This window comes from Lutra lutra, chromosome 2 (assembly GCF_902655055.1).
Source record: "Lutra lutra chromosome 2, mLutLut1.2, whole genome shotgun sequence".
NCBI classification, from domain to species: Eukaryota; Metazoa; Chordata; class Mammalia; order Carnivora; family Mustelidae; genus Lutra; species Lutra lutra.
The window spans coordinates 79981164-80009023 of record NC_062279.1 but is presented as its reverse complement, the minus strand read 5'-3'; the positions used below and the strand labels follow the sequence as shown (position 1 = coordinate 80009023).

Genomic DNA, 27860 nt, shown 5'->3' with positions numbered 1-27860 from the left:
TGTTTTTGCTGCCTAGGAGATGTGAATTCTGGGAAGCTGTAAACTTGGTGGTAATGCATTGTTCTGAAGGGGAAATACTGATACTGACTCTTGAAAACAGGAATCGTGGACTGATTTAGACACTTGATATTTTTCTCATTTGTGCAAAAGATGAGTTTTTTAGTTACAACTAAATTGTTGATTTTTCTAATGAGAAACTTTAATCTTCACAAGTGAAACTTAATTGCTTCAATGGATTTTCTCCCTTAGGATATGACCATGAACATAGGGCGCAGTATGCACCCTAAGTTGTTCAATGTAATGCCGCTCATTTAGTAATCATGAAAATTGCCTTGTGATGTCTGCTGTTGCTGTAGCTTTTAACTCTTGCATTTTCTTCAGTGAGAGGTAAACTCTTTGAGAATGAGGATAGACTTCATCTCTCTCTTAGAATTTATGAAGTACTTTTCTATCTTCTTCAGCTCATCTCCCCTAAAATGTAATTGCTTTTAAGTCTCCCTGACACCAACTTGAAGTAGAGGAATCTTGGGACAAGGGTGTGTTTTGTTGAACCTAGATGTCTGTCTTGTAATTGTCATGGTTAATTCAGGAGAGAATGCCTTTGTAAGTACTTTTGTCTCAAATTCAGCAGCTGTTCAAAAACTCTCTATTTTAAAGATATAAGGGATGCCTTTTTCTGTGGAAAGCACCTGAGGAAATTTTAGTCAAACAGAATAGCTTGAATCTGTACTTTTTACTTCCAGAATTCCTTATGCATGTGTCTTGTAAAGATACAATGCTGAAAAGCCTGAAGCTGGAGAAATATATCCAAGCTGTGTCCAAGATGACCAGTAATATCATTTTCCTGCGTTTTGATATGTGAATTTGAATGAAATTACAACTCTGGGAGATTATTTCCTTTCAGGTATAAATTAGTAAGCTCAGAAGCAGTCTTCACAGGATTTAAGGTTGAAATTGCTGTTTAAGAACTTAAGAATTTTACAGAAAATCATACACTCCACCGTGGATTTTTTCCATGAACTGTGTGATGGTTTAACTCTGGGATATAAGGACTTGGATTGCACAAAACACTTCAGCAGTGTTATAATTTGATTTTTTTGTTTTGTTTTGTTTGTTTGTTTTAAATGCTCTGTTGCTTTGCTAGGACATGTGGGATAGGGAAGCTGCTTTAAAATAAGATTGGTCCCTGCTGGGATGATTGGAATTAAGAGATTTTAATGGGTGTGCTGATGGACTTGTCTCTCCCCCCACCACCCCTTTTCATTAGAGGCACAAGGGAAAGGACCTGTTGTTTTCTCAGATGATCTTAAGGAATGCTTTAACCACTCAAAACTCTTAAGTATATATGTAATGGAAATGTACTTGAGACTAATGAAGGAGATTGCCAGTCATGGAAAAGGACTGTTGGGCCTGACTGCCCCCTTGTGGCCCTTTACAGAATTGTCTCGGACTATAGGAGTTTCCCACAGCTCTGAACACCAAGATTGGAAACCTGTTTTCTCCCTTTTCCTTTTTTCCGTTGTGATTCTCAGGAGTATTCACTTTAAGGTGCTGTATACCACCACCCCTGCAGGAAGGTTGCCCTTTCTTTTCTTTGCATCTAGTGCATCCACAGTCTGTTGATAACACAGATTAGAAAAAGGTGTAAAAGAGAACAGAGTGACTTTGTTCAAGGTGCTTATTGTCTGGTTGAGGAGATTTTAAAATGCAAACTCTTGAAAAAGAGGATGCACAGAACACATGTGCAAGGTCACATATGACTGGCACAGGAAGTAGGATCTTTATTGGCTCAGAGAGGAAGCCCACACTGCAAAATGGGGTCTGGGAAACATGCTTTTCACTAGGGTGAGAGGGACTTTGTGAGACTGGACCCAAGGATTGTCGGTCATTTGTATGGAAAGGGTGCAAGAGGGGTGCGTGGGTGGCTCAGTGGAAAGGGTGCAAGAGATTGTTGGTGTTTGGGCTTTATTCGGAAGCCCTCCTGGGGGTTTTGGAAGCAGGAGGTTTGAATGGGACGGGCTTGAAACAGTGCACAGGTAGGTCCTCTGGAGGTAATAGGCATCTTCTGCCTACCAAACCTGATACAAAAAAATTGGGATTTATAAAGCACACAATTTAAGGGACCCTTTAAAAGTTTTATAAATAATTCATTTGACTTTATTTCTATTTTTTAAGAGATACATATGAAAAGGGTACATTAATTTGTAAAAATTCTGATGTATATGATTTCAAGACCATATTTAATTTTATATTTGTAGCATTACTATGTGTTTGTATTCTGATCTCATAGGTAATAAAATCAGCTACTAGTTTCTAGGGGTCTATGAGTGCCAAGTGTTGTTTTGAAATAAAATAAGTTAGCTATACAGCCTAGCTGAGTAGCTAGTATTTACTTTATTTTGCAGATATAGTCTCTATAGGCACCTGAAGTCACACATCTTGGCAGTGATGGGGATGAGGATGTGAACTCTGTGCCATTTGACACCCAAACCTATGTTCTTTCCATATCCTTTTTAGGATAATTGTTTTATATGGTTTAGTGTACAAAAGTGGAGAATCTTACAAATAAAACTTTTCAGCCTTACCACTGTGTCAGTAGACACAGAGAAACTTGCAGGCTTCTCGGCTTTTTGCCCTCTCCCCCATTTGGCTATGCACTTGGGTTTGAGCCTTGAATATTCTAGCTTTTAATGTCCTTATTAATAATGTTTAAGACATAGCTCTGTAATTCCTTGTTAATGATCTTTGGCCTACAAGGAAAATTACCTTTTTGTCTTTGCAAGGGAGAATAAATTGGTATCCGTACTGATGCCACTTAAGCAGGTTACTTCTTTCTTATGTTTAAATCTGTAGGTGCTTAACCCTGGGGCCTCCATAGGCCTGCTAATTGTAGCATAATCTTGGCCTTAGCTTCTTTGATGATTGAGATAAAAAGTCTTTTTAAAGAATCAACTTTACTTTTTTTTTTTTTTTTTTTAATTTATCTTATAACTGGCGGGCTATACCCTTTGACCACCTTACTACTTCTAGTGTAAATACATAGCTTCATAGAACATCTGACTGGCTCGGTCTGTGGAACTTGTGACTCTTGATCTTTGGGTTGTGAGTTTGAGCCCCACACTGAGTGTAGCGATTACTTAAGAGTAAAATCTTAAAAAAAATACATAGCTTCACAAATACATAGCTTCACAAGATGCATATCTTTTTTTTTTTTCTTCTCATAGTGCAATGCAAAATACTGCCTCTCCTATTGTTTACAAAGAGTCTCTAGAGGAAAGGAGGAAGGAGTGCACAACACTAATTGTGGGAAAGGGTAGAGGAATACTCTTTTCTCAGATCTCCAAAGATTGTATTAAAATATATTTTAAGTTGTTGGCAAATCGCCGATTCAGGTGAACAAGCGAAATTGAAAGCTGGTTTTAAATGCACTATAAATGTGCTATGAGTCCGATTATATTCTGAATGAGCCTCTAAGGGGAAATTAGAGAAAGAGCCCAAGATGCAGAAAACTTTCCTTCTGACTTTCCTGTTAGAGCTGTGTTGTGTTTATAGACTCGAGCAAAAGGGTTGGTGAGGTTGTGGACAACTAGAGAATGCTTTTGGGTTTTGATATGTGGTTTATGTTTGGGGCAAAGGTTTGTTTGTTTTTCTTTTCACGGAAAGTTGCATTCCAGTTGCCCTGTCAGTATTCTTGTCTGCTGGGCTGCAGTGTTTTTACGGTCACCCAATCTGCTTTCAAATAGCATCTATTTTTGTAAAAAGGATGTCCTTCCTAGGGCAGAAGGAAAAGCTTATTGTCCCCAAAAATGCTGCTTCCTGGTTAGAGCATCATGTTCCTGTTTGTCTTCAAGACTAGAAAAATTTGGGGAAAAATAACTTCCATTTTTAAGGATCCTTTAAAATAGCTGTGGTCATGTGAATTGTATTTGTCTTGGGAGGAGCAGCTGGGGGATTCTCAGTTTGCATATCCTAGTTTCTTGACTGAAATGTTGGTTGGGATACTTCAAATGATTTAATGCTCCAGCATTTGTTTTTCTGCAGTCAAGTTTGTTGAAATGTAACTTCAGTCTGTGAATATCTCTTGTTTGCATAGGAAAGACATTTATAATCCAATAATATAACTCCCTGAGGGTCCTACATTTCCTTGTTTATCTTAAGAGAAAGCCCTTGCTCTGTGACACAGCAAGCAGGTCTGCTTCTCACTGAGGTTTGCAGATTTCAGGTTGGTCTGAGAGCTCATCTCCTTAGCACCTCACCCTTCTGCATTTTTTATCTTTGCTGAGTAAAGGCAATTCCATGCCAATTTGTAGATTATTTTAATAAAGACCAACTCTTAAGGGGAAACGAGGGTTAAAATTTAGAGGTGAAAAGTGAAGAGCAGAGCAGTTAGGGGTGACCTCTAAGGGCAAGGAAGGGGTAGAAGTGGTTCCTTCTACCCCTTCCAGTGGATAGAGCTCGGTTCCTTCGCCTGGCCTCTCATGCCCTCCATACCTCTTTCCTTACCCTGCTGATATTTTTCATTTCTCCTGAAATCGCATACATTTACAGATCTGTTTAGACCATGCAAATGCAAATGGATGCAGACAGCTCACTGGGAAGACTCAAGTCCCCCCCCCGCCGCACCCCCCCCCCCCCGATTTAATTTTAATTTTTAGATCAGGGCATTGATACCTCAGAATGAGGTTTGGGGTAATGCAAGATCGCTGGACATCTTGGGGAGAGGGTAGGAAAAAATGCCTAGGAAGATCCAAAAGGCCATCTTGCCTATTTCAAAATATTACTTGGTCCACTTTGCTCCTAGGAAAGGAAAATAAGAAAGCTTGTCTTCCTTTTTGCCTTTCAGTGTTATTTACCTTACTTGAAATCCCTAATCATCACTAAACCTAATATTTGGCCACTGTGCTCTTTATTGAAGGAAAATTTAGCCAGAATCTTTATTCCTGTAGTTTACATTTCTTCTGCTCACCTCCCATGTTCTTTCTTTCCTCAGAGTTAGGAGGAGAGATTTCCTGATGCCTTTTCCAAAGCTTTTCCGCTTTTCCTACCTACCCAAATACTGTGGTTGTTGTATTCATATTGCACAGTGAAACATTAGACTTACTTCTTTTGCCATCTAGACATCACTTCTTACCATTCCTGCGTCAGTTACAACTAAGAGATCTCAAGTTTAGATAGAATGTATCTGTAAAGTCATCTAATTCAAGCTAGATAATATTGCCTTCCATTTAACAGCTTCATTTAGAATAATGTCTGCTCCTTGCGTTTATGAGCTTCTTGTGACATAAGCCACTTAAAATAAGTTTCTTTGAGATGACTTATTCTAAGAGTAATAGAAGAAACTGGACATAATCATTGAATTCATTTCAAGCGTTGAATTCAATTCAGGAAGTTTAGTCTCTTTAGATACCTGAAGTATATGAAATGGTTGCCTAGGACTCTCTGACTGTGTACTGCGTAAGTGACATGTTTAAACTTATTCCCCTGAAAATTCACATCATGATTATGTGAGCTGCAGATGTCTTATTTATGCAGTGACATACATACAGATTTGGTCATGCAGTGGTGAGGTAATGCAGTCCCTTTCCTTCACACTCAAGAGTTTCATAATGCAGGCTCCTGTAAAAGCTTTCTGACCCATTTACTGATGTCAGTGACTTAGAGGTGAGAATACATCATTGTTCTCTATGTTTTTTTTAACTAATCAACAATCTTATTTAATTTTCGGGTTATAATGATATATATTGTCTTAAGATAAATAATGTAGTTATTGTCCTTAAATACACTTTATATAATCATATAGGCTGTACATTCATACTCAAAGTTTTGCATCCATACTGACACATGTGACGTAACAGATTCAGGAAGTATCCCCTGCACAATGAAACTCTACAGTGTTAAAAAAACATCATATTAATAAAGTGCCATTTCATTAAGGGCTATGCTGTTTTACTTTGATTTTGCTGGGTTTGTTTGAACAAGACAGCTGATTCTTTTAAGGCTTGTAAGGGTGTTTTCCCCCCTTTGTTCCTTTTCTAAGCTTCCAAATTCTTGCTTCTATCATGTTTCTTTTAGACTTCTCCCTTCTACAGCTTTAAAAAAATTTTATTTCTTTTACTGCTTTCCCAATATACCTTTTTTTTTTTTGTCATTGTAAATTTATTTGGTTGGTGAGTGTTAAATGAATGTGAATAGTGTTGTCTTGTTTGCTTAAATAAGAGTGTTGTAGGTCTTGGGCAGGTTATAACCCAAGGTTGATAGGTAATTCAGTGAAATATGTAAGACTTTAGTATTAGATTCAGAATATAAGCTCTTCAGAAACTGGGGTGGAGGGGCAGTCTTTCCATACTATTTAAATACGGCAAATAGCACACATAAATTTATAATATCTAAAATAGAATGTGAACTTTAGGATTGTCCAGAAAAGCTCTTATTATAGCTATTAAAAAAACCCTCAATAATTAGGACACTTTTTATTGATTTTCACTACATGCAAATAGAACATTATGATTGGAGTCTGATTACTTCTAAAGAAGGAGTTTATTAGCTTTAGGAATGCAGACTTTGTTAACTAGATGGTGGGAAAGTTTGGTTTTTCTTGTTTGTATTGAATTTATAGGGTCTAGTTTTAGGTTTCAGTCTTCAAATAACTTTTAAAAGACTTGTGGGAAATAACAAGGATTGTAGATGAATAAAGTTGAAGACCATCAGCTTATTTGAAAGTTGATCACCAGAGGGCGGCACTTTAGATTTCTAGTAATTGATAAATTTTAAATTGGGACAATTTAGAGCTACAAATAAGGTTTTTATTTCCCCTTATCACATCACAATATTGTTTTAAGGACTACATTAAAATATTGTAGGCTGAAAACCTCCTTAGCATCCTCTTAAGAAGGTTTTGAATTTCTTACCTAGTTGTTACCACTATCCCTTAACTGTGCCCTTAATATATGAAATTTAATTGCACATATAGTTTGAATTGTTTAGAAAGGTATTCCTAAGGCTACAGATTTTTTTTCTTAATTAAAGAGGATTAAGGGACACCTGGATTGCTCATCGGTTAAGCATTTGGCTTCGGCTCAGGTCATGATCACCCCAGGGTCCTGGGATCGAGTCCTGCATTGGGCTTCTTTCTTAGCAGGGATCCTGCTTGTCCCTCTGCCTGCCATTCCCCCTACTTGTTCTCCTCTCTCTCTGACAAATAAATAACATCTTAAAAAAAGAGAAGATTAAGTTGAACCAAAGTAATATAAGACTTGTATACTGAAAAATGTAAAACATTGTTGAAAGAAATTAAGGAAGACCTAAGTAAATGGCAGAACACCCCCATGCCATGGGTTGGAAGACTGTTGTCAAGACGGCAGTATTACCTGAGGTAATCTGCTGACTCAGTGCAATCCTTATTAACATTTCAGCTGGCTTTTTTTTTTTTTTTTCCATGGATTGCCCACCCATGCCCTCTTCCTATGGCTGTTCCTCTGAGGTGAGGAGGGTGCAGTGGGTGTCAGAGCCCAGAGGGCAGGGAGGATCATGCACTTGGCCTTCGCTGGATTCTGTGCCATGATTCAGTGCTGCTGTGGCCTCCGGCAAAAAAATAAAAATAATAAATTATAGTATGTGAATTATATCTCAATAGAACTCTTATTTTAAAACAAAACAAACAGGATATGGGCACCTGGGTGGGTCAATCAGTTAAGCGTCAGACTCTTGGTTTTGGTTCAGGTCATGGTCTCACAATGGTGGGAGTGAGCCCTGCGTGGGGCTCCAGGCTGCTCACAGGAGCCCACTTCAGATTCTCCCCCCACCCTACACATGCTCGAACACACACTCTCTAGCTCAAAATAAATAATGTCTTTTAAAAAAAATGATAATTTTCCAAGTTTCTTAAAATACTTATTTTCATAAGTTTAAGCCAATTTATTTTATATTTTAATACCCTACTCTATATCCCCAAGGTGGTTGAATGGATGACATTTGTGTGATTTAGCTTTTCTCTTGATTTTTCTTAAAAAGTCTAATAATTTCTATTTTTCTTTTCAAACAGGATTTGGAAATAGTATATTCCTATTTACATGGTATGGAAGCCTTATCAAACTTGAGAGAGCACCAACTTAGGTAAGTCATTTTACAATGACTAATAATGGGATGGTGATCCTTTATTATGGTTAAGTAGGTTTAGAGATAACTTAAAAAACTGCCTCATCTAGCCTCTGTAGTTGGTATTATAAGTTTTCCTTATAATAATTTTTTGACATTTCTGCCATAATGATATCCTCTCTTCCTCTGTATCCCACTCCCCTCCCTCCTCATCTAAAGGAATAAACACTACTTGGTGAATAACCCAAAAGGACTGTTATTTTCTGTCCTTGCAAACAGAGATCTACATTTTAGCATTTAGATACATAGGAAACCAGAATGTTTTTAACCATTCAGAGAACAAATTAGGTTCATTATTTTAGTATGTTTTAGGTCTTTGTATGGAATATTTTTATGGCATTAAGTTAACTGCCTTTTTTGGGAAGCACGTATAAAATCTTATTGATTCTATTCTACAGTGATAGAGTAAGCTTAATTATGGTTATCTGGGCTATACGAAAAGAACAAAAACATATAATCCAATGATTTTGTCTTAACTGCAACAGACTATAAAGGACCTTGGGAAGATGAATTATATATAAACACCAGCAAGGACATAGAGAAGGGTTTGGTTTGTTTCCTCCAACTGTAGCTAGTTTTGATACTAGCAGTTTTTAATTATTAAAAGAATACTTTTTCTGTATATTTTCCCTTTACTCTTTAAACACTAATTAATTTGCAGGCATGTCAATTTCATATTTAGTTGTTAATTGAAAAAAGTGTCAAGAGGATTGAGTACTTCTAAAATTTAATTTTTAATGAAAATCATTTAAATTAAAGTAGATTGCAGGTTAAGTGTTTAAATATTCAAGTTTTATTGTAAAGGGCAAAACCATTGGGAATTTAGAAGATGGCTCAAATTAAAGTAGGAATGATCTTTAAAGGGTCTTTCATCTTGTGTTTTTGGTGACAACTATCCTAAGAAGAAATTTTAGTACTATTTGATTGAATGTAGTTAATCTGCAAGTGCAAGTGGAATTATGTAATAAGCAAATATAAATGGCACCTTCCCATGTGTGTATAAAAGCACACATGGATAATATTTAAATAATGTTTACACATATTGATTGTATAATGTATGTCTATAGTATATGTGGTTTTAAAATTATTTAGGTAACGGATTTTGTGCAATAGAACAAGGATAATTTTAATACTTCTTTTGGAAATTTTCAAAATTACAAAAGTAAGTAGTGTGATGAAGTCCATTAATCCATCAACCCAACTTTAGAACCACCAATTTTCCACTGTTTCAAAGGGAAATTTTTTGGGTAGAAATAACCGATTAATTCAGTGGTATAGTTGAATCTATTTATACTTTAGAAAGTCTGTTTTGGAGACTATACTATGGAGACTAAGACTATGTTTTGTTTGTTGGCATGAGCTGACAGGGAGGGAACTTTAAGATGTTTATATTATTCTGTTTATGTTAAAAATCATTTGTTTCTGATATTTATGGAAAATATCTGCTGAAACTAACTTCAGTCCTTTTTTAGAATAAGATCAAGATACCAACATGATTAATAACAAAAAATAGAGGTACAGATAAATACAATGACTTGGATAAACTACTTTATAGTAGCTACCATTTCTAGGAAAAATATATCTTATTTAGATAATATATTTTGTTTGAATTTTATACATAAAAATGTTATCCCTGGGATTAACAGAGAACAGTTAAGACTTCCACATAATGGAGGTTTCCAGTTTTAGAAAAGAAACAGCAGCACTTAATCAAGATTTGAAAGTTTGTTTATTCAGTGTTGGGTAATAGAACATTAGTCTTCTCTGAGGGACAGCAGAGACTTTCATTTATTCGAAAACTACAGCTTTGCATTATTGTGGCCCACCCATGTGTAAGCAGTAAAGTGCTTCTGAGTGTTAATTGGTGTGCAGTAATGACCATGTTGCTGTAAGATCACATATTCTGTGTAGTGTATAGGTTTTCAGGTCTTCAGTTAAAAACTATATTTTTTCAACATTTTGTTTTTCTAACATTTACTCCGAATCCACATGGATTAAAAGCAGCATATTTGCCAAAAGGACAGAGGATGCTATAGTTAGGAGAGGAGGCCAAAAATCTGAGAAAGCCAAATAACAGTCTGGACCTATTCAGTGTTGGAAAAAAGAGCCTGCTGAAATATATATTCTTTAGCATTACAGATAAGTGTGATTATTGTTATATGAGCAGTTTTAGATCATTAAGAAACCACTAAATTATGCTTAGTATGCTCTTGAAGAATTCAGGGAATATCAGTGTGCTTTTTGTAAATCATCTCCCAGTGATGTTCAAAGATGACCACCAGTTTTAGTACTTTCTCCATTTATTTGTCTTCTAGGAGATTTCTTTGTGATTCTCTGAGGGTACTGGTTAGGTTGATTTATTCAGCCAACAGTCATTGATTGTGTGGCTACCATGTGCTGGACCCTGACATAAGCCGTGGAGATACACTGAAGTAGCCCAAGTCTCCGCCATCATGGAGCTTGTGTTCTTGCGGGGCAGACAAGATCTAAGAAAATGGGGGTGTGTTGTTTCATTCAGATGTTAGTGTTTTCAGCATGGTGCAAAGCCATAGCTCAGGAGACTCAACCAAGGGTAGGTGATAATCTGCTGAGGCTGAGGAAAAGACCCAGAAGCAGTGATTGAGACACAAGTTCATGGAGGGAACTTACGTACAGGGAATTCAAGAAAAGCAGACTGGACAAAACACCTACTTCTGGGACCCACAGGCAATAAGTTTATATAGTGTAGCAACTTAGTCTAGCAGCTGTCTATAGCCCTTCCCCTCCTTCCATGGCCAGCATTCCAAGGAGCTCAGGGCCCACCATCCAGTCCCTCTGGGTTGGCTACCCCTAGAGCCCCAACCTTGAATGCTGAGCAACATGTTCTTGTACATACTCTGCTTGATTGGAATATAAAGGGAGGGTGAGATCTCTGTATTCTCAAGATAGTGATTCACAGGAACATTTGGAGTGTGCTTGTACAAACTAGCTTTCTACCATGTACCATATACTCCACCTGTCCTACCCTGGTTGGTCCATACTTTTTGTTGTTTTTGTTGTCGTCGAGAGGTGGTGGCAGGGAATGACAGAGGGAGAGGGAGAGACAGAATCTTAAGCAGGTTTCATGACCCTGAGATCATGATCTGAGATGAAAAGAAGAGTCAGATGCTCAAATGACTGAGCCACCCAAGTGCCCATGGCCTGTACATTTTTAAATTTTCTCTTCTTTCACAATGTCTGTGGGGCCAAGTATGCCGAGGTACATTGCAACTAAATACTACAACAACAGTACAAGCCACAGTATCCAAATAATAGGAGAATACAAATGGCTAAGAAATTCTAGAAACAGGGGCACCTGGGTGGCTCAGTGGGTTAAAGCCACTGCCTTCGGCTCATGTCATGATCTCCGGGTCCTGGGATCAAGCCCCACAATGGGCTCTCTGCTTAGCAGGGAGCCTGCTTCTTCCTCTCTCTCTCTCTCTGACTACTTGTGTGATCTCTGTCTGTCAAATAAATAAATAAATCTTACAAAAAAAAAAAAAAGAAAGAAATTCTAGAAACATTTTGCCAGAGGAAGCCTGCAGTCACTGAGAGGGAGGGGAGTTCACTATATACCCAACAGTTGGTTTTATTCTGTATAGAAGCTATGGTCAGGACCCAACTGGCAAATAGGTCCCCCATGCAGAGTCTAAAGGCAAAAAGTTAAGCTGTTCAGTAGCCACCAGAAGAGGCAAGTCATGATTGCTTAATAGAAAGCAGGAGGCGGTGTTGTTCTGGGATGACACCACCCATGATTGTGGTTTGGCTCCAGGTTTATAGTACCCAATTGTTGGCCTTCCCTCTGTTACACAGTGGGACAGATCTGAAAAGGATGGTAGGGGTATAATAATGTTCCATAAGGTGATTATGATAGTGTCTTTTTTTTTTTTTTTAAGAGGGAGAGATGGGGCGGGGGGAAGACCGCTAAGCAGGCTCTGCACCCAGCATAGAGCCCAGCATGGTGCTCAAGTCTCAGAACCCTGAGATCATGACCTGAGCCCAAATCAAGAGTTGGGTGCTTAACCAACTGAGCCACCCACGTGCCCCAGTAGTATTATTTTCTTATGAGAAGCCTGGGCTTGTGTACCTTCATTGTCTTTGGTGGAGTGGGATGAAGAAATGGGGTGATGGGTATAGGTCCTGTTCTATTCCTATTCCTCACTGGGCCAAAAACCCAAACCACTGTGGACTTCTTTGTCACTTCCAGGGCCATTTAATTATATGTTCCCCTGTAGGTGGATCTTATGGCAGGGACAATAGAAGGTTATCTCGTGCCTCTACTTGCAGCAGAGAACATCTTTCCTGCATGCTGTTTACTTGCATTCTAAGACTGACATCAGGTCCTTGAGTGAGTAGAGTGTGGGCACTGGACTGATTAGAATGTACATGTTAATTTAATGCCCATATAGCTGTTGACAGGTAGCTTGTCCAGAGTGCCAGTGAATGCGTTTCTTGTTGCAGTTGTTGTTTCAACAGCCAGTTCACACGTTCTGTCAGTCCAGGTGCAGTGGGATTGTATGGTAGATGGAAATGCCAATGGATATGTTGAGTGTTGGCCCACTCTTGCACTTCGTGTTGTGTAAACTGGGAGCCTTGGTCGCTGTCGATATCAGTGGTACCCCATAGGCAGCACATAGCTGTTCTAGACTGCAGATGTTAGCCTTTTGGTTAGCATGCTTACTGGAGTAGGCTTGTAGGAGTCCTAATTGAGTGTCAGTGCACATCAAAGTATAACAGCAGCCATCAGAGAAAGGGTAGCGGACCAATGTAGTCAGTCTCCCGTCTCTGAATGGGGTGCCACTCCTTGCTATTTGTCTAGTGTCTCTTGGCAGAGGTCATGGTTGTTTCTGAGCACAGGTTGAGCATTGTTAGCAGATGGTTACAGTGTCTTGTAACACCACAGTTAGCTCCAGTTCTTAGCAATGGCCCACAAGGTCTCTTGTCCTTGATGTCCTGTCTTCTTGTGTAAGCCAGGTGGTAACATCTTCTGTTGGCATCTCTTCTAGGAAGTAGCCATGGGCCAGTTAATCAGCTTGTTAGTTATCAGGTGGGGTGCATACTGTGTGTGCATCTACATGGCCAGTAGTGATGTTCATACCTCATAATTGCTGGAGAATGTCCTTCCACATGTTGTTCCAGAGTGGGTGCTCCACTACCTTCTAGTCCTGTGCCTTCCATTGGAGAAGCCACATGGTCAGTTCTCTGTGTATATAACAGGGGGGTCGGCTCGTGGAGCAGCACCACCCATGCTGCTCACAGTTTGGCCCACTGACTACTATGTCTAGTGCTAGAGTCTTTGAAGATTCTTTCAGTTGAGGGTTGGATGGCAATGGCCATCCAGGTGTAGGGTTTGACCCTTGCTGAGCCATCAGTGTACCAGGCATGCTTAGGGATGGGTCTGTCCCCATCCAGCACAAAATTCTGGCAGCCATGGTGGTTCTGCTGTGTCAGTTAATGGCTATGACATAAGTTACGGGGCCAAGAATGGAGTACAGCTCCACACAAAGGGGACTGTGTGTCAAGGTACTACATTGTTGAAGGTAGGCATGCCATTCAGCTAGTTTGGGGCTGGGTGCTGCCTGATTTGGCCTTTTGGAATGTACTCTTCAGCAATCCTGCTATAAGATATTGGATGTGAACCGTTACTGGGATCCCTTTAGTTATGTTTCCTACTTACTGTGAGGCATGGTAAATAGCACACAGCTATTATCTAAAATGCTGTATTGGGTCTCAGCTCCTTTTTATAAATGTGAACAGAAACCTGATAGCACAGGTTTGTGCCCTTGCTGTTGCCACAAGCTCTATCCAGACCCTTCTGGGTAACTGGCTGCATCCAATACATATGGCTGTCCCTGTACGAGAATCCTTAAGGCTTCGATGTATTTAATAGCCATTTTGGCTTGTTTAAATGCTTGCCTTGTCTTTGAGGACTAGTCCCATTCAGCTCCTTTTTAAACCAGTCTATGAAGGGGCAGAAGCAGGTGAGCCAGGCAAGGGGTAAACTGAAGCTGATACCCTAAGAGATCTATGAAAGTTTGTAACTGCTTGGGGATGGTGGGGCACGGGTGTACCTGTATTTTATCAACACCTGCTGCAGAAACATCTTTTGTCTTATCCAGTGAGCCAGGGCCTTGTATTTTATTTTTGTTGACTGCTCATCCTTGACTTGTTAGGTGAGAAGGCAAGTCTGGTGCAGCGGACTGCAAAGTAGAAAAAGACTGAGAAGTTAACATTAGATCATCAGTGTCATGAAACAGACACACCGACTGCCTCTGGAATTGCCTAGTGACTTAGGTCACTGGCCGCCAAGCTGTGGCAAGTCGTGGGGCTCTATAAATACCCCCGTGGTAGGATGAGGAATGTCTGTTCTTACCAGGTCAAAGCGGATTGCTCTTGGCTTTCTGGGGCTATGGGAATACTGAGAAAGGTGCTAGCCAGGTCTAACACATAATAATATGTACCTAGAACTTCCCCAATTCAAGTCAACAAGTGACATGATGTTGGGCACAATTGCATGAAGAGGGGGTACTGCCTTATTTAGTTCTCTGTAATCCACAGTCATTCTCCACATTCCATTTGGTTTCTTCACATGCCCGATGAGACTGTTATATAGACTATGAGTTGATCATATAATGCTCACATTGGCTAATTCCTTAATCATGCCTGTGATTTCTTCATGGCCTCCTGGGAGATGATATGGTTTAATTGCCATCATCCTTTGTGGGACAAGTAGTAGTATAGCTGTCCATTTTGCATCTCTTCTTATTATTTGTTTGACCAAGTGCACCCTCAATTTGAATTCCCCTGCAGTAGTCTGTAATGTTAGTCCTGAGAGGACATCCATTCCTAGAATATATTGGGGTTATATTCACTGAATGGGGCTTTGGGGAGAGCTGTCCTGTCCGCACTTGCTGTAGTCTGCTTCATTTAGACAATACCACCCCCATCATCATCGATGGCAGAGATGGACCTTTGAAAGTAGTTATTTCCATAAAGGAGAGTAATTTTGGCACCAGTTTCAACCAGAGCCAAAACACTCTGTTTCTATTAGAACAATATATGGTAAGTTCTACATGTGACTGACATGTGGCTCCAGTCCCCAGACACCCAGGTGACAGCAGCTTGAATCAGCAGTCCATGTCCTTTGCCTCTTCCCTCGTTCATAGAGAAAGCTCCCATCATCCTCCCTCTGAGGGTACCCTTTGTAAATTGGTGTTCAGGTTTTTAATTTCTGCCAGAGCCCAACAAGGACTGCTTTGGATTGTTTGTCTGCTTTCTCAAGGCGGGAGGCCGGGGGGTGGGGTGGGGCGGGTGGTGGTGGTCTGTGTTGACCTACCTCTGACTACATCTGGCAACAGGTAACATGCATAGCCCTTTTCTTTGTTTCCTTCTGCTGTGAGTCCCTTTCCTTCATTCCTGCCTTTCTGATACCTCTTTTTCTGACCTTTTCTGTTTCCCTCAGATCTGTGGCAGCCCGCTCAGCCCATGATACAGGCTACTCCATTAGTGGGTCAAGATGGACATGAGTGCCCCCTACCAATGATTGGGGGCAGACTGTGCCACCATATCTTTAATATCTATGGCAAACAGTTCTTATCGAGACCTCTGTGATGTTCATCATAAACAGCTCTTGTAGGATGTGCTGGAGCTCTTCCATAGTCTCCCTTCATAAAGGGAGGTCAGCACACCTGCCCCCGTTAGGCCAAGCTAATTTACAGTGCCATACTACCTAGGAGAGTAAAGGGTAATGTAGCCTTCACTGAGGATGCCTTGGGGATGCCACCTTAAAGCAGGGTGTGTTGTAACGAATGCCATCTTGGACATTCCCAACCAAAAGCAAACTGCCTTCCGTGCCCGTGTTCCATATACTGAGCAACCATAGCACCATGGATTCCCTTCATTTCCGTCTGAATTTATCTTCCAATTCTACCAATTTGGCAGGTATATAGTCTTTCACTGTGGTCTGTGCTGGTGGTTAGGCACGGGCAGGTTCCAGGGTTCCACGCTATGGGCATGGATGCTCTGCTTTCATTTTGGCTAGTAACAAGAGGCTGAGCCAAGAGAATGGGAATTTTTATGAACTCAGTCCCATTAGTCTCTTCCTCAGTAGAACTCTTAGTTGGCTCCCTCAATAGCCATAGGAACTCCTTTGCCAGGGCAGTTTACCACCCTTCAGTTAGGTCATTCTGTATGCCAGAGTTATTAATTTTAACATCTTGTTTCCTCAAGCCAATTATCAAGGTCTCTGCAGTGTCATTTTTGTTAATCTAGAAATCCTCTCTAAAGGCAGTTTCTCCTTACTTTCTTCAAGGCTGTCACACAGATAGTTGGGGTCACCCAACTATGGCAGCTGAACATTGATCCTTTTCTTAGTCACATTTATCTTGGTCAAAATTTCGTTTTAGACCCTTCGGTATTTTCAGGGGTATTCCTGTACTCATGTGGTGGGCTTATCCAATCAAGGATAGTGGCTATAGTGTTCCACATATATGTGGATGGCCAACCTCGGATTTCCCTTGCAAATTTCCCTGTTCCATTTCCCACATGTTGGTGCTCATGTGTCCCCCCCCCCCCCCCCCCCCGGCTTCCTGGCTGGCTCACCACTTGTGTAGTGCGTACTCCCAACAGACTCTAAGCCAACGGTGGATGATTGTCCTGTGAGGCCAAAGAAATGACCTGGAGACAGCCAATGAGATAGGTTTATTGGGGGAACTTATTATAGGGAGTCCTGAAGTGTCAGCCTAGACGCAAAGCATCTGTTGCAGAGATCTACATGCAGCATGCTTGTATTCTATAGCAACCAGCCTAGCAACTCTCTGAGCCCATCTCCTTCCTGCATGGCCAGTGTTCCAAGGAACTCAAGGCCTGCCATCCAGACACTCTTTATTACAAAGGAGATGCTTCTGGTCAGTCATCCCCCAGTGCCCTGACCTTGAATGCTGAACATTTTCTTCCATACATTCTGCTTGGTGGGAATATAGAGGGAGGACAGGATCTCTGTAGTCCCAGGATCATGATCAGCAGGAGCATTTAGGGTGTGTTTGTACAAATAAGCCTTCTAGCACTTAACATACACGTAAGAACGGGTGCTGGGCTGCTCTTATTTTGTAGTCAAAGGAGGTAACATTTGAGTCAGGGCAGCTATGCAGAATTCTCCATAGTGTAGTGATGCCCCAGATACTCTGCCATGGGAATAGGCTTTGTGCATGAAGGCACCAAGGATAAGGAGTTTGGATTTCTTCTATAGATAGTGGAAATCAAGAGCAGAAGTACAAGATGATCTGACTTAACATTTAGAAAGATTTCTCTAGAAGTCATGTGGAGAATGGACAATAGGTGTACAAACGTAGAAGCTATTGTCTACATTTGTAGACTTGGTCAATTTGAGAGGATATTTTGGAAACAGGTGCTGGCAGAGAGATGGGCTATGAAGAAAAGGGAGGAGTCAAGGGTAATGACTCTCGAGATTTTTGGCCTAAACAATTGGGTACTACTGATTGTAGGAAAGCAAATTCTTGGGAAGGAAATTTAAGATCTGTTTTGGACATTTTGAACATAAAACCACTCTTACACAGCCAATGGCTACGTTGAGTAGGCCTTTAGATGAGTTTATATCATGGTGAGAGACTAGGTGTGGGGCACTGTTTGGAAAGTCATCCCTTTATAGGTTAAATTTAAAATCACAAACTGGATGAGATTACATGGTGCAGAGGAGAAGAGGTTGACAGGAACTGATAACATTTAGAAGATAGGTAGAGGAATGGAATGGGGGAGAATCCAAAGGAGACAGAAAAAATGACTAAGAAGTTAAGAGGAAAACCAGAAGACTCAAGACAGGAAGCATTGAGAAGATGATGATGTAAGGAAAAAGGGAGTCAGCAAATACTGCTGAGAAGTGGAATTAAGATAAGGGCAGAAAGGATTTAGATAACATAGAGGATGCTAATAATGTTTAGAGCCTTTCTTTGGAGTTTCAGGGAGCAAACGATGGAGAAGTGCTAAGAGGGTGAGGAAATGGAGAGAGAATAATATATATGCAGTCAATGGAATACCTGTCACAGGAAAAGCAAAATGTGAATAATAGTTGGATGAAGATGTGTGGTCTAAAGAGGTGTCCCCCTGCCCCCCACAACAGTTGATGCTAAGATGTGTTTATTTAGTAAAGGAAGTGACTTAGGAGAGAGGTAGAAATAGATGGTGATGTGGGGGAGGTAAACCTGAAGGAATGCAGGGTCTCCTGTAGAAGGAATGAGATTCAGTGAAGAGGTTGGGGCAGGATCCTTCGTTCATTCTAATGGGAAACAAGGCAGAGATGCTATGTAATTTAAGATCAAGTATTTTTAGACCATTAATTATGACTCTTATCTTTTCCTTTTTTTAAAATTTAAACTTTATTTTATTTTTTCAAATTTCCAAGATTCATTGTTTATTCATCATACCCAGTGCTCCATGCAATATGTACTCTCCTTAATACCCAACACCAGGCTCACCCAACAACTCTTACCTTTTCTTATGAATTGGTGTGATTCAGTCTCTGTGTTAATGATGTGTATTCAAGGTTTGATGCTGCCTCTTGGAGTTAGTGACATTCAGTTGGAATGTTTCACATAAGAGATTGAGAGGACCTCTGAAATAGGGTGGTAATAGGAAGAACAAGGAAAAAGAATATCTAAGAGAGTTGTCATTTTCAAGTGAAAAACCAAGAGTGTGATGTTAATTGGATTTAGCAAACAGGAAGAATGGATGTGGGTTGATCAGTTTCACAAATTGGAAGACCGCTAACCCTGTGACCAAAATGGAGGTGCTGTTGAAATAATTACTTCTATAGCCAATTTTTTTATTTGCTAGTTCCTTCAAAAGAAGGAATAGTTATTTTCTCTTTCACATTTCTGTGTTTTATGGAAATTTTACTTGGGCTTAATATAATAGGATGCTTCTTGAAGATGCTGTTCTTGAGGTAATTTTGCATATTTAAACATTTATGCATGTTTTCCATAATTTCCATAATTTTTTCCTCAGGGATGAATCAGCCAAAATAACAAATCTTTAAGTTGTAAAACCTCCATTTAGTCATTAGTCATAAATATACTGAGTTAATAAAAGCCTACTTTTTTCTGAAATTACATACTGGTAAGTAACATTAACATGAATGACGTTACCATTTTTTAAATTAATAGGTTCTCCCTCCTAATTTTTAGGTTCTTTTCTCATTTTCTGCTTACTTCGGAGAACATTAATTTGTCCGCATGTCATTTACAAAGTGTAAAACACATACTGTTTTGTTCCTTATAAAATAAACATGGCAGAATTGACATCTAACAAAATGGTTTTTTTCTAGCATCTCTATACCAGATTTTATTTTATTATATTTTGTTAATATGGGTACCAAAAATATTTATCTTGAGGCTAATAAATGATTGTGGCAATCCATATAAAGTAATCTTAACTTTCTAGGCTACATGGCTCTTTCATCTTTTTAACCTAATAGAATGTTTTCTCATGACATATGTTGAACTCATGTCTCTGTTTTATTTTGTTTTTACAGGTTAATGTGTGAGACTGTGAGATATGAAAGACATGAAGCAAATGAAGTTTTATACTAGTAGGTGTTTTCTTTCTCTTTGTACAGTGTATACTGCAATAACTAAATAATTTCTTAAAGTTTCACAAAAATATTAGTAACAGCTAGGTCAGTATTACCTTAATATTGCATTAACTTATTTTTTGTAATTTAGAAATGTAGAGCATTTCAACTATTACCTGCCATAAAGTAAAAATTTACCATCCTTTGCTGCTAAGTTCCATCTATAGCTATATATCTCTCACTTGTGGTTCAGAGATATTATTTAATATTATGGCTATTTTGACATTTTTATCATTGTGAAATAAGAAACAGTGTGGTCTTTCCAACAGAACAAAATACATGTTCCCATAACCACATCAAGTGAGATTTAATGATAGCATAAATGTCATGTTTTAGTTTATAACCTTTTCAGAAATAGGAAAATAAGCTGCCCACATCTCTTTGGGCTTATTTTGTTCTATAAATAATACTGATATTTCTTTCAAGATATGTAACATATTCCTTGAAAAAATTACAACAATTTTCTTAAGAATGTGATAAACATATAGCAGGTAAATATATTATATTAAGGACATATAAACTGGTTTACTGCACATATTATTTTATTAATGTTTGCCATGATTGGCTGTTGTTCTGTTGACTTTCCATTTTTCAAAGCACTATTAAATAAATAATTACTACTTTCCATGCATATTATAGGGAATATTTATTGGAATAAATGAAATACAGCTTCTCCCCCTTAGGGAGGCTGTAATTACAGTCTCTTGAAGGAGGTAGAAATAGAATAAAAGGAAAACAACAACAACAACAACAACAACAACAACAAAACCAACCAGAGGAACTGAGAAAATGGATAGGTACCAAGGGCTGAAGAAGTGCAAGGGAAGCCCTGAAGGGAATGGGGAGGGTCTTAGAGAAGTGGCCCTTTGAACTAGGTCTCAAAAGTGTATCTGGTGGTCTAGAGAGACTTTCTTGGCAAAGGGAAGAGTAAATATGAGGACACAGAGAGGGGATGGGCCTGGCCTGATGTTCTGAATGCTGTGGCAAGTTTAGGGCCACTGACATATGTGTGGGCATCAAGATAACAAATTGAGAGAAGAGTCAGGCCACAGTCATATTTGCTTGTGAATGTGTTGTTAAAAATAACCAGTTGTGATTCTTTAGGCAATTGGAAATGAGTTTTTTCCCTTCTAAATAACATTTTATTATGGAAAATTGTAAATGTTCTCAATATTAAAGACAGCAGGATAATGGACCCCCATGTATGTATCATCCAACATTGTTAACTGATGGCCAATTATGTTTCATCTCTTACTCCCCCTCTCCCACCTCCAGCTGGATTATTTATAAGTAAATCCTGACGTAACAATTCATCCATATCAATTTTGGTATGTATCTTTATCTTTAAAAGATAAAGACTTAAACAAAAAAACCGAACCACAATACTATCGTCAAACCTAAAAAAAAAAATTCTTTAATATTATGATAATATTCAAAATCTCTTTGTCTCAAAAAATCTTTTTTTTTTTTTTTTACAGTTTATTTATTGGTTGGTGTTTTTCTTAAATCTGTTTTAATCTGTAGCCATGTGGCCAGTTTTCAAGCAGCAAAATGATGTGACCAAATGCCTCCCCATCCTTCCCCTCAAAGATGATAGGTGTGTCTCTCTGAAAATACAGAGGTGGATTAGATTGAGTGGCTGGGCTGGGAGATTAGTGAGGAGACAATTGAAGTAATCTGAGGGAGTAAAGCTTGGATTGAGGCTAACTGAAGGAATGGGGGGAGTCAGGGATGGGTGATCTGATCTGATCTAGGATGATTCTTAGGTTGTGATGTAGGAAACTATGACATCTAGAGGCTGTTTAACAGGCATTTGTAAATATCTAATCTAGAGATTAAAAGAATGTATATCAAATATAGAAGAATAGTAAGTAACCGGGATGTATTTGTTAATGGGAAAACTAACAAGAGGCAAATGCCTTTAACGTATTTTATTCTCGAAGACATTAAGATATAAATATTTTAGAATATTTATTTCTTTTAGGAGCAATTAGAAGCTATCAGTGGAATGGGATGTACAGATGTCAGGGTTGGAAATCTCTGAGGAATATTATTAACATTTATTGAAGCAGTCTAGTGGCAGTAAGCGTCAACTCTGTATTCCTTTGTTGTCACGCCCCTCCCTTTAAAACATGGTTTTGGTAGTATTGATGATGAGGTCATAGCAGACATTGAACAAGGACGTCCTATCTCCCACATAGTCTAATAAGTGCTTTACATGCATTAACTTACTTCTTATAGTTTGCCTTTTGGGGTAGATGTTGTCATCATCCTAGTTTTACACATGAAGGAGCTCAGGCTTTTAGGGGCTAAGGAACTTGGAACTTGCCAAGGTCTCATTGTTGAAAGTGGAATCTGGATTCCTAGAACTGTGATTCTGTCACCTTAGCTGTTACCACTCACCAGCTTTTACTGGCCATTTTCATGCCATGGTAAGAAATGGCACCCTGAGAAATGCTATTGCTTGTGTGTGAGTCAGTATGAGCACATCATCCCTCCCTGTTGCCGGGTTTCCTGGGGTGATGAAACCCACCATCCATTCTGCCTCTATTATCTTGAGTCCCTAGCAGTGATTACTTATTATTCATTTAAATTGAAGGTAATTTACAGTGTCTTTAAATATACCTGAGTTGGTTTTTTTTTTTTTTTAAGTCAGTTTAGACAGTGAATGTGAGTTATGCTGATAATGCAAAGCCATGTTTTAGATAATCCTAAATAGATAGCATTTAGGCTAGAATTTGTATATAAAGTTGATTGTAGCAGTTGCTCATATTTGACTAGTTAGAATAAGGTGACAGCATTAGTAACAATGAAAAGTCTGTGCATATCATGATTTCCTAAGACCAAAAATTCAGAGACTAATTGTAGATCACTTAATCAGATCCCTAGTAGTTGGCCAATCTTATGATGAGCGTAATTAGAATGTTTTCTGCTGTGATCCTTGAATAGACATGTTTCTGCTGTTACCAATTCATGTAAATGCAGTTTGGAAAATTAAAGAACATTTGTATTTGTGGTGCATATAAGTCTCTGATAACTTAATACTATCCTTCTTTGGGGACCTGTTGTTATTAACTCATGAGGGAAATGACTTGTCTGTTCTTGTTCTCCCTCAAGCTTTAAGAATGTAGTGTAGCCAGAATATCAAAGACTTTGAGACTTTAGTTTTATGACCCAGTGATGAGTATTTTCTTTTTCTTATTCTGTTTGTGTGCTGGTAACTAGCTTTGTGCAGTGGCAGTATCGTAGCCAATGAGGTTTATCCGAGGCGCGATTATTGCTAATTGTGTGCTGGTAACTTCTAAGTCTATGGTTTTAATAATTTCACCAGGTAAATATGGTATTCTTTTGATGCAACTCTGCACCTCTTTTTTCTCATCTATAAAATGGGAACAATAATAATAGTACCTACTCTGTAGTGTTGGTGTGAGAACAATATCAGTACTGTGTGTAAAGTATGTAGAGCATTGCATATACAGTAAGTGCATAAAAATTTTAGCTGCTTCTCAGGGAGTCTGCTGAGATTCTCTCCCTCTGTCCCTCTCCTCACTTACTCTCCTCCCCCTAAAATAAAAAAAGAAATCTTCAAAAAAAAGTTAGCTGCTACTGTCATTGTCCTCATCGTGTTTTGATAATTTACATTTTGGTCTCCCAATTTTTTAGTTGCTTTAGACTTTCATTAGGAAAGCATTATGGTAGTAATGTCTAACTTCCATGGTGTTATTGTTTTAGCATAAACCAACAGGATGACAGAAATGCGCTTTAAATTGTATTGAGATTAGGGGGAGAATTGTGGTTCTGATGAAATTGAACTTTAAAAAATTTAGAACTGACCATTTACATTCTAGTATTTTTCTGTACTAGAAAGATCAAATTAGTTGAACTTTATACAGTGGATGAGAATATCAGGTATTTCTGCCTTCCTTTCATTTGTTATCTGCTATATTTTATCTGTATTTTGCTCACTTGGGAAATAGAGTTAGATAATATAAATTCCTAAGCTGATGGACTTGAATTTAGAGATATTTTACTTAAAGAATTTAATTCCAGAAATGAGATAAACAGTGTGTCCTTTTGGCGTTAGTTTTTCTTTAGTGGCCGACCATCCTTGTTTTAATTTATAGATACATTTAAAGTGCTAAAAGCCTTTGGATCAGAAATTCGACCATTACAGCTTTTCATAAGTGTACACACAAATCACATATCCATAGTATAAATATGTGTAACTCTATCTCTGTGCTCATTTTCCATATATATGTCTGCCTGAATCCTTTAGTTTCCAAAAGAGTTTCCGTAGCATTTTGTGAGGGAGTTTCTTTCCTTATTGCAGGAGAGGAAATTGTTCCAAAAAGGAAAAGAAAGGAAAAAAAGCTTCATTGAGGCCTATTGAGTCTCTTCAAGTATTTTGATTTAAATCTGTAAATGTGCAATTTAGAACCTCAAGCCTCAGCTCAGCCCTTATTGCTTGTAGCAGTCTTTTCATTTGTTGACTTGGTTTCCTGTTTTTACAGTAGCTATCCTGAATTGTTACTTCTCTATAAGGCCACCAAGCCCTCTCACTCCTCCTCAAAGGAGTTTGCTTCAGGCTTCACTTTCTGTTCTTAAATGCCCAATTTGTCTGGCTGCCGATGCCTCCTGTCTCTCTTATCCCTCCAGGGGAAAGAAGGGTCCATTTCCCTGCCTAGGGTGGTTATTCCTCTTTTCTCCTGTGCTGCTGACCTCTCCTCCCACCCCCATCCCTACAAACTCTAAATGTCTCAGTCTCTGCTATCCATAACAATGTTCTTCTTTGACTCTTTGTCACATATCCAATTACTGTGCTGCTTTTTCCTTCCTGATGGAGCCAAGCATTTATTTTATTTTACATTGCGCATCCGATTAGCTAGGTTGCTTTAGCTCCCCACTTCAAAAAACAAACCAATCCTAAAAAACCCCCCCAATATTTCAAATCTCCTTTCTTTCCTAGCAACATACAATCACAATTTTTAAGTATCTTTCTTGTCCATGTTTCCATAATTTTGCTATACTTGTATGTGTGTATGAAGAAAATGGTGAAACCCAAGATTTTCATTTATACAAAGGAATGATATTTTTAAAGAATTAGCCTGTGCATAGAATTGTAGTACAAGGATGTTTGGCCACCAAGCTTGGCATGTTGTGAGGTACTCATGTGCCCTATGTAAGTATGAGAATTCAAATACACACACCCTGTGTGTGTGTATGTATGCACACCAACATATGGACTTACTTAGAAAGATTGTTTTATGTACAAATGGTAATACTTGAGGGCTTCTTAACAATATTGGTATTTTAATATTTACTAGTAGTCTTTCAATAAAAATGTTTTGTTTTTGTGGTGAATAGAAGAGTAAATAACTTTCAAAACTGTATTTAATTTTAAACTCTGTCAGGGCAAGGACTGTGGTTTACATTTGCCATGCCTAGTACAGAAATTTGCATTAATCTGTTTTTTTTTTTTTTTTAATTTATTTCAAAGGAAGATACTCCTTTTCTAGATCAGCCGATAAAGACCTTCCTTATGGTCTCATTTTGTAATAAAAGAGCTGACTGCATATTTGATGTGAGATTCTTTGTGTCAATTTTCTCTGAAACTCCCTAGTGCATAAAAACCTCTGAACTCTCAAAAAAAGCTTTTTGAGAAAATATACAGTTGGTAAATAAGGCTTCCTGCTTTTCTGATAAGTACGGGTTAGTAGTGCTATAAATCGTTAGGCAGTATTATTGCACTTACTCCAGGACCTTGTTTAGTGGGTTGGGCTTTGGATTTACTGCATTTCAGGATTTCTACAATTCTCTTTAATTTCTGAGCACCAGTTTTCTCTAGTCGAGGAACAGGTTTGTTGTGGGGAAAAAACCACCACCACCACCAACAAAAACAACTGCAGTGTGTAATTTTAAAAGACACAGCTTTATAAATTAATTTCATGACCCATCGGTAATTTTCAAAACCATTAATTTTTCAGATTTGGCAGTCTTTTAAATTTGATAAATTGTTTCTAGAGCCCTCCAAAATACCTCTCCACCCTTAATGTAGCTGAATGACCAATATATTGTAATAAATATGTAATCTGCATTGAATTTTTTTTTCATTAAAAAAAAAAAGTGTTTTGAGTAACTTCAAGGCTCCCAAGGCATCACTCCTTCATTTCATTTTTTAAATGAATTTTATGTTTAAGAATGACTCCATTTATGAGCCTATAGGATTTCTGGCTTTAGTAGTTCTTCACAGTTTATAGTGTTCATTTTGCTGGTTAAGTAAATTATAATTTTAAAAAAATGGATGCCTACTATATTTCTTATATTTTCAAAATACATTTTTTTCAAAATAAAGCTGAAATAGCTTAATATTTTCATCAGTTTTCAGAGTTCTTCTGATTCTGTTTACTTTTTCATGGTTCTAAGCTTCTGTAATTGAGCGCTTTGAGTAGAGAATAAGGATTTTCTGAAAAACTTAATGTTATAAGGTGCTTTCTTTCCTTCAAGGTTTTTATTTATAAAAGTGAAGTAACTTCCTTATAATTTAGAACTCTTAGGAAATAGAATACAAAGTTACCCTCTATTTTTTAAATGTTTTTGCAAGTATGGGATTTTATGTATTTATATATTATTAAATATCATAAAGTATGATTTTATGATAAAATATTGCTTCTCTATAAGTTAGGAATATGAGTGCCAAGCAGTTTTAACTCTTTGTAGAGCTCTAAAATATATGTTATATTTTGTGCCTTAATAAAAATGGTGTGGGTTCATTTTTCTTTTGACCCAATATTGTTAAGGCCACTTACAGTGCTGTGTTGCATTAATTTATTTGGTGAGCTTACTTTGTGTCATTGGCCATACAAAATAAATAATAGATATTTTGTCTTTCAGCTTACAGTCCCATCAGAGGAGCAAAAACCAAAAACAATTTATGATTCAACTTTTTGATAAATCCAGTAACAAAAGTGATGTAATGTATTTGAAAAAGATTAAAATTATTGTGTATCTGAAAAGCCATCTGTATATTGGAAGGTGGCCATTGTTTGAATTTCTTTTTTTAAGCCATGGAACACTTTGTTCAAGGGAAATCCTATTTAGCTCAATAGCAGTAGCTATTATGGTTAGAGGAGGGTTAGACTGTCCCAAGGGGCTCGCAAGTGCATATTGAAAACCTCTGAGGTGAACTGACTGCCTGACCCCTGTAAAAGAACAGAGAATAATTTGCTGTAAATAAGTCAAGTCATTTTCATGTTGGTTTTTGGCGTAATCCTGTATTTTGAGAGTACAAGTCTAAGCCCATCAAAAGAGTATAATGACAGCATAGGTAAGCAGCAATGAGGGCCTGAACTTCAGCAGAGGGCTTCGATTGAAAGGCTTGGTGGTTGGGAGGCACAAAAAGAATGTGACGATAGGTTGGGGAGAAGGAGAAACAAGTAGGAAGATTTTCTGTTTTCTGGTTTTATCCTCTGGTTGGATGCTGCTGCTCAGTGGATACAGGAGAAGAAACAGGTGTTTTTCTAGTTTGGGGCACTTGGTGGCTGGCCCTCTGAGATTCCTTGTTAGTTGTTTTTACTTGGTTATTGGGACTTTTGTTAGTCTTCATTTTTTACCCCCCTCTCTGATGTTTTACCGCAGATGTGGAGCCAATCACCCACATAAAGGTGGTAAGAATCCTGTCTCTGCGTCTCTTGGATGCCAGCAGCTTTGATGTTTGATTGTGGTATAACATCCTTTCTAAAATATCCAAAAAATTGATGTTTGGTGGTGTTTGAGGTCTTGGTTGTACCTAGCCTCTCTGTGATTGCCATGTACCTACCACCTCTTCCCTGAATGGTCTTCCTAACCACTGTTTGTACATACTTCACTGATGCTTGCCTGAATGGGTGGCCATCCTTATTCCCCATGATTTTCATGTTTTGTTAATGCTGCCAGTAGAAAGCGCCGTGGAGGTTCTTCGACACTCCCCTGCATCACTTCTGACTTGTGCCAGTGCCGTGTTGCACTCGATCTGCTATAATGGGGGGTGCACTTTTTGTAGTGCTCA

The 27860-nt window shown here is 38.4% G+C and overlaps 1 protein-coding gene and 1 pseudogene across 11 annotated transcripts in view; both read left to right on the top strand.

The window, feature by feature from the left end:
• The window catches only part of RAPGEF2 (Rap guanine nucleotide exchange factor 2), a 241963-nt gene that overhangs the window by 61964 nt on the left and 152139 nt on the right, over positions 1–27860 (top strand). For all 11 annotated transcript variants that reach the window (XM_047717786.1, XM_047717781.1, XM_047717776.1 and 8 more), the window contains exons 2-3: positions 8042–8112; positions 19718–19774. In XM_047717786.1, the coding sequence (XP_047573742.1) occupies positions 8042–8112; positions 19718–19774 (128 nt within the window). The remainder of the gene's footprint in view (positions 1–8041; positions 8113–19717; positions 19775–27860) is intronic.
• LOC125094467 (uncharacterized) lies at positions 23040–23237 on the top strand (annotated as a pseudogene).